The sequence below is a fragment of the Opisthorchis viverrini genome (genome assembly GCF_000715545.1).
Source record: "Opisthorchis viverrini unplaced genomic scaffold opera_v5_35, whole genome shotgun sequence".
Taxonomy (NCBI): domain Eukaryota; kingdom Metazoa; phylum Platyhelminthes; class Trematoda; order Opisthorchiida; family Opisthorchiidae; genus Opisthorchis; species Opisthorchis viverrini.
In genome coordinates, this window is record NW_008751691.1 from 966,806 (window position 1) to 974,717 (window position 7,912).

Here is a 7,912-nt window from a genome sequence, read left to right on the forward strand (position 1 = left end):
GGATGCACCAGGACGCTTTCCCATTCAGCATGTTTTCATGTTTGTGTCTTTAAATAGAAATAGACCTTTTTCATAAAGGAAACTACTCACAAGGTTGCTGAGACTGTCGGCGAGTTTTCAGCAACCTTGTGAGTAGTTTCCTTTATGAAAAAGGTCTATTTCTATTTAAAGACACAAACATGAAAACATGCTGAATGGGAAAGCGTCCTGGTGCATCCTACAGGCTTAAAACACACTGAAGCAACTGGAGTTTGCCTGTGATCAGTGAAGATGTTGATGTTCTTTGCCAACACAGTTCCGTTTGGACCTCAATTCTGTGGTTCCATTCACAATGTCGGTTTCGTAAGCCCCGATACAAAAATAATGGTGGTAGGAACGGAGTATCCCAGCCAAGATAGTTCTGAAAACCGGGACCCCGGGTGTAGTTTATTAACCTGTAGAAACAATGTATTGGTAATTAGTTAAGCAGTGAAATTCACACTTGACGACTAGGTAACTGATGCATTCTGCTGTCTAGTTGTATCGAGAGTGTGCAGAACCGTACCTCCATGTTTTTCATGATATCACCTCTGTTAAGGAACTTGACAAGACGGTCAACATGATATGAATGATGTCATCATCCCCAGCTGGATGCAACCAGCCTTCTTGGGGATTGTCTGTGCATTATTACGAGAATGAATGCAAGGTCCTTCCCTGTAGCGAAGAAACATTATCAGAGATTTCCAAATTGATTTGCAAATGAGTGTATTCCTCGAAAACAGTGCAATTTGGGTTTAAGTAGAACATAAAGTTGTTGACGGAAACTCGGGGACTGCGCCTACCAGATGAGCCCCAAGCGGAAGAGCGAAACCGGTCGTGGGCTGTCGACGAGTCTTCAGCAACCTTGTGGGTAGTTTCCTTTATGAAAATTATCAGAGATTCTTGCACGAATCAGCATTCTTTTCGAATGTTTAAACCCAAACGCTCCATCCAATCAGCACTGTCTCTTATTCTGTTTGACGCAAGATTGTAATGCACCCCCCATAGTATGACTGACTGCATTTATTCTCTAAATCCGTGGAAGAACGAATATGGTAAATTACTACTGTTGTAAGTAACTACCTTTGTAACGGTGCATACTACTGCTGAGGCATGCGAGTAGTATGTTTTCTCGTAGATCCGCTTCGCGTCTCTTGAAAAGTAAGATCTATCACGGAATTTGTAGGGTCGCTTTGTAGCATTTGCTTGCATTTGAGTAACAGTCAATGAATATCCAGGAAAGTTTAGTAAGACCCGTTCAAGGAAAAGATGGATATTCAGTTCTTGTAAACAAGATACATATGAGAGTTTTGCTTCCCTTTCCAATAGTCTGACTGTCCAGTTGGTGTCCTGCAATGAACAACTCCGCAGCGAAGACGTTCTTCCTTTTACTGACGCACGATAGTAATACATTACCCATACTGTGACTGACTGCATTTATTCTCCAAATCTGTGGAAAAACGAATATAGTAAATTGCTGCTGTCGTAGGTAGCTACTCTCACCGCAGAAACGATGCAGACACATGTTTCTGTTAAAGTGGGAAATGAAAACATCCGTTGTTTTTGGGGAAAAGAAGAATCCTAATATTGCACGGCGCCGCCAATTCGAAGGTTCGCCAGCTTGTCCAGAGCGAGGGCAGATCCGAATGATGGTTCTGTTAACCCGGAAAAATACGTGGATTTTTCCTAAAATTCGCTATCGTTCTGCTTGTCGTAAACACGTTCATTTGTAACAAGTTCATTTCGGTGCCTAGCTGCACGAAGGCTGGGATACTACCAGGTTGCCCAAGCAGTACAGATGCCTGGTTCGGATTCGAACCGTTAGCCTTCCTCTCACTGGGTCAACCAAACTCCTTCTAAACATTGCCTCCTCTACGTGTCGCGGATGAAACCTGGTTATTTGATAGTGGCCAACGATGAACAAACTTGTTGATTGGCATCGCCTGCGAATTACACCACATCCTCGGTTCGCCCATTTTAGGTAACCTTGATTTGTTGAACATATCTCATTTCTTGTATCCCAACTGTTCTCACGACCAACTCACATTATGTATTTCACTATTTCCTCAAAGTTAGGGTTAAGATAAGTCAAATCGCAGTTACATTTTTTTAAGTATTTATTGAATGGTCAGATTCTCATTGTTATGCGTGAACAGCTGATTTGCTCCCTTGATCCTCTCCCCCCCCCTACATGACCGCGATCAGGCAAACGAATGCGTTCAAATCGTTCGAGGACAAACTCGGAGTGGCCTACTCTTCTGTTCGGGTAGGTTTACAAATAAGCTCCCATCTCTGAGTCATTTCCAGATATTCCTTTTCATTGTTGAACTCAACTACGCTGGACGATACGTAATTCTGCACTGCCGTTTAAAAATTCATCCTGGGTTTTGCAGCATAAGTTGCGTCAAGCTTACCGGATGTGTAAACTTTAGAACCAGAGGCAGAAGGTTCTATTGGTTCGTCACACGTCACCTAATTGGGCGAACAACGTAAGAACTGATGATGATCTATAGAGTTGTAGTACACTACTCATGAGGTTGCTGAAAGCTCCCCGACAGCTCACGGCCGGTTTCGCCTTTCTTGGGGCTCATTAGGTAGGAGCAGTTTCCGAGTTTCCGTCAACCTTATGTTCTAATTGGAACCAAATTACACGAAATTAGCGAATGTACACACTCATTTACAAACTAGTTTGACCTTTGGACTCACCTGGAACCCAGCTGAATCTCTCGTTTGTGATGTTTCCAGGCAACCGAATGTGCTGCACCAGGCCGCCTCACGTTTCAGTCGTTACGATATTCGAGATGTCGCGATACATATAAATGATGATGATCTATGTTATATTGCCTAGCAGTTTACTGGTAGCCATTCCACATTAGGAGGAATCAGATTGCTTTCTTCTCGATTGTGATGGCTTTTCGGGTTTCCGCAGGCTGGGAACTCAATGAATTATCGTTGTATGATGCCCAGTGGACCGCTGTAGTACGGCATCAACATGAGACAGAGCCCTTCAACTGTAGATTCGTACATTTGAAAGAGATTGGTTGTGGATGCTTTTTGGAGTTGTGGAATTCACATTCACGTAAACTCTCATCTGAGGCGTCCTCTTTCCGTTCTGGAGCGTTCAGTCTGATGAATCTGTACCGAAAGGTTTAAGTTTCACTCGTGTTAGATCAACACAACCGGGACAATTACTGCATCATCGTTCAGGCCGTGGGGAAACCAGGCAAGTCATTACATGTTCTTCCGCTCTGATGTTATAATTCAGATGTTTCAAGTCTGTGCTGATAGACCAGTGATGACGTGCTCGCCTCGTTAGTCAGATGTCTGGAGTTCAAATCCCCACGTGGCAGAAGATATGTAAGGGGCTCCAAAAGGAACAAGACTCGAGTCCAGTGCTTCCTTCTTTTGTTATGTACTCACCGGAATGATTGCATTCGCACGATTGACGTGAATGCAAGAAAGATATCTGTATCATTCGTCCCTTCCTCACCAGGAATTTTTTTCGCCCTACAGTTAGTGCTTACGTAAAGGCAAGAACTACTGCCTGATGGTGCGTCGGGGTTAAATATTCGTCCTCTCTTTTTTCTGGTTTTGGACTATCAGGCGTTCTAGACCTGGCAGCAAAATCATCTTACTAAAAGCTTTGGATTTCAGTGTACATCAGAACTTGTGAAATGTGGCCTCCTGATAGAGTAAAGACTCCGCCGCACTTTTTTCATTGTGGTTCAGCATGTTGGCAACAGAGAGTAAAGAATTTTCTATTGGGCGTATGAGGTTTTTGCTCACACTGACTGAAGGCATTTTATCCAAGGGGGCTTTCAACATCATCATAAAGCCTTGTGGGAAAATCAGACAGTTTGATGAGAAACTTATACCGTACATGTTGTTTCATGGAGTCTATGTGTGATCTACAGGAGAACAGTCACAAGCAATCCAATCCTATTGGTCTCTCCAGTTATGCAGTGTGTCCAGTGATAGTTTCGTTGCCAGCGGGGAGTTTTAGGTGAACGTGCGTGACTTTCGTCTTTAACCAACCCCTAATACCAATGGTACCGGAAAATTCGCCACCCCATTCGCTTTCCTAATTACAACCGTACTGTTTCCGGAGCCATAATGACAGATTAATCAGGCGGTTTGCATTGGATGCATCATAATCTCTATTTTTGGCAACTGATACTATTCAGCTCTCACGTTCTGATAACGGTAATGTCTGAGCTCAGCTCTCGGCCTAATCCTGCTAAGATAACTTTTTCAGCACGAACCAAAAGGGCACATCAAAACTTAGACGCCCAAAGACAGCTCAAAAACCCTGTCTTGTTTGCACTGCACGCAACGACAACCTTTTGGAAATTCAGACACCTGGACACACTACTGACGACCAGCAAGTACTGGAACATGATTGGCTGTTGGGTCTACATTATCCACCAATCGGAACTCAGCCTCATGCTGGCCCGGCAGGCAGCCCAATCTTCTGACCAATCACGTGTGAGTTAGGCCGTAGCCGCGCCTAGCTGCCAGGGAGGAGGCTGTTTTGGCATGGAATTTCGCCTAACACACTTATTTTGGCAGCAATTGAGCTGGAACTAACTCACCACTTTTGAAAATAGCTGTTTTTTCTGCGTATAATTAAACGTTTCAACAAATACTCCCTGTTTATGGATCGTAGGTTTAGGTGAACCCATCTGCGACGGAGTCGGTAGTATATCCTGAGAAAAATTATGGGAAACTTGCGTCCCTTTTCACTTCATAGTGTCAAGACCATTCAAGATCCTTTTCTGCCTCACTAGGACCGTCTTAATAATGTGGAGGTGTGTAAAATCACTGACGAATGTCTGCAGGACGTGAGCGGGACGACCGTATGATGACGTAATGATAGTCCTTTAGCTGTGACACAATTTCGGTGCATATCTTCCATAAACTCGAAAAAAGCACGAGGGCTGTGATACCAGGTGCCAAATCGCTGAGAAGAGTAATCGAAAAGCCTGGTTTCGAACTGGGACCACGGACCCTCCGGTAGATGGTGTCCAGGGTGTATCTTGCTAATACGAAAGATTATGCAATCCTGGGAAACCTTGTTTGAACCCGGTTGTGAACAGTTAACCGCAAAGCAGTACTTTACTTTACTTTATTATAGGAACAAAGATCCCATGTTAGAATATCTTCTTGCATGGGAAATTTTCAAGATGATTGTGACGGAGAAGTTTGAATCTTCCGACGTCACAGGCGTACAACTTCTTTCACACCGTGGTCTACTTTGATGCACCATCGTATTATCGTTTTTCCACCCGTGTTATTTCGGTCAAGTGGGTGACACTGCCGGATGCGGAATGAAGTAACAACAAACCGTATGTTGTTCTGTCAGTGTACCTCACGAAAACGGTGTAACTTGATATAGCCTGCAATGCGACTCGCTGGTAACTGACTACAATCAACCACTCGGTTGATTTGAGTCAAATTTTTAAAATGCGAACTGTGAGTGCAACATAGTATGGCATCTGTAGGAACAGCAATCAGCGCCCAAAGTTTAGGGGCAGTTAAACGTCATGTTGGACCAGGCGACCATTCTTCAACCTGTGTTATCTGCAACCGGTTTAGCACGAAATCCTGTTTCTTGGTGTGTTCAGTGTGAATATAGTGGAGTAATTTCGCGCAGGGGTCAACGTGTTTGGCTAGCGTAAAAACAGGATACAGCGTTCGACCTGTATCGGTAAATGTAATCAGGTCAGCTTCATTGACTAAGAGCCGACGTTCGAATTCGGTGCCATCAGTTTTGCTCCATTTATGTACCTGCAGTATTGGTTGCTGTGTGGGATACGGGGTTGTTAGTAGCACGGAAGTTTGGAGGAGTTATTGGTGTGGAACATGTTCGATAGTTGACCGCCTGGACTATGCCGGGTTTCTTCTCACAATATTTAGCGGCCTAATTGAGCGATTAACGTTGTCCTACAGCTACCATCCAGTCTTACTCAATAATGTGGAGGTGTGTAAAATCACTGACGAATGTCTGCAGGACGTGAGCGGGACGACCGTATGATGACGTAATGATAGTCCTTTAGCTGTGACACAATTTCGGTGCATATCTTCCATAAACTCGAAAAAAGCACGAGGGCTGTGATACCAGGTGCCAAATCGCTGAGAAGAGTAATCGAAAAGCCTGGTTTCGAACTGGGACCACGGACCCTCCGGTAGATGGTGTCCAGGGTGTATCTTGCTAATACGAAAGGTTATGCAATCCTGGGAAACCTTGTTTGAACCCGGTTGTGAACAGTTAACCGCAAAGCAGTACTTTACTTTACTTTATTATAGGAACAAAGATCCCATGTTAGAATATCTTCTTGCATGGGAAATTTTCAAGATGATTGTGACGGAGAAGTTTGAATCTTCCGACGTCACAGGCGTACAACTTCTTTCACACCGTGGTCTACTTTGATGCACCATCGTATTAGCGTTTTTCCACCCGTGTTATTTCGGTCAAGTGGGTGACACTGCCGGATGCGAAATGAAGTAACAACAAACCGTATGTTGTTCTGTCAGTGTACCTCACGAAAACGGTGTAACTTGATATAGCCTGCAATGCGACTCGCTGGTAACTGACTACAATCAACCACTCGGTTGATTTGAGTCAAATTTTTAAAATGCGAACTGTGAGTGCAACATAGTATGGCATCTGTAGGAACAGCAATCAGCGCCCAAAGTTTAGGGGCAGTTAAACGTCATGTTGGACCAGGCGACCATTCTTCAACCTGTGTTATCTGCAACCGGTTTAGCACGAAATCCTGTTTCTTGGTGTGTTCAGTGTGAATATAGTGGAGTAATTTCGCGCAGGGGTCAACGTGTTTGGCTAGCGTAAAAACAGGATACAGCGTTCGGCCTGTATCGGTAAATGTAATCAGGTCAGCTTCATTGACTAAGAGCCGACGTTCGAATTCGGTGCCATCAGTTTTGCTCCATTTATGTACCTGCAGTATTGGTTGCTGTGTGGGATACGGGGTTGTTAGTAGCACGGAAGTTTGGAGGAGTTATTGGTGTGGAACATGTTCGATAGTTGACCGCCTGGACTATGCCGGGTTTCTTCTCACAATATTTAGCGGCCTAATTGAGCGATTAACGTTGTCCTACAGCTACCATCCAGTCTTACTCAACTGGCCTTGGCTGGTCCCGCGGCCGTGGTAAGTTCGGCGTTGCTTGGCCTCTATTGCTCAGCGGCATGCTTTTCAGTTCCTACTTACGCCATCCTCGGTTTGCATCACCTAGTCTCTCTTTCCCGCGCAATATTCCGCAACTGTCCAGCTCGAGTGACTCTGTGATACGTTTTTTTCGTTGTGGCGTCTTGTGGTTAATGTCCAACCTGGCATGTTTACCCAACACCGCATGATTTAGACAGCATTTTATGCATTTTCTTTGAACACTGGAAAGTGACGTGTCTATCGATGTTCGCTTTATAATTACTTGCCTTTCATTTCAGGGGAAACTAGTGCGGTCGGCAACTCTTAGTGGTGACCACTCCGCTGGGCCCGCTATGATGAACGCGACAACCCGTGTACAGGTAGGAAAGCTTTACTGCCTTTTTCACTCGTGAATCCCCCCATGTATTGTCTTTTTGCTTGGTCCGTCAGATGTGACCAGAATGGCGTGGACGCTAAGTTTCTTGACGAATAATTCTAGGAGATACCTTAAGGTTGGATTCGGTCTACTGTCCCGCAGGCTCATTCGCACGATGGGTCTGCTCCCCACATTCCTTCACTCTTCACTCGAAGGAACATCGTCCTTTTCAGTTTCCGATAGGACTCTAGAGATGTCTCCGTATCAAGATATCTTTATTGGTGCTTATTTCTGAGGTACACACTTCCAGGATTGTACAACCGTACGGAGATCTTGTCATGAAAAAAACTGA

The 7,912-nt window shown here is 44.6% G+C and overlaps 2 protein-coding genes across 2 annotated transcripts in view; one reads left to right on the plus strand and one right to left on the minus strand.

Moving 5' to 3' along the window:
- T265_02734 (hypothetical protein) overlaps window positions 1-7,648 on the plus strand; it is a gene marked incomplete at both ends in the record, with an annotated part of 34,199 nt that extends 26,551 nt beyond the window's left edge. Inside the window, 3 exons of the mRNA XM_009167049.1 lie at window positions 2,224-2,284; window positions 7,140-7,187; window positions 7,484-7,648. Of these exons, the coding sequence (XP_009165313.1) occupies window positions 2,224-2,284; window positions 7,140-7,187; window positions 7,484-7,597 (223 nt within the window). The remainder of the gene's footprint in view (window positions 1-2,223; window positions 2,285-7,139; window positions 7,188-7,483) is intronic.
- T265_02733 (hypothetical protein) overlaps window positions 1-7,912 on the minus strand; it is a gene marked incomplete at both ends in the record, with an annotated part of 21,028 nt that overhangs the window by 7,100 nt on the left and 6,016 nt on the right. The window lies entirely within an intron of this gene.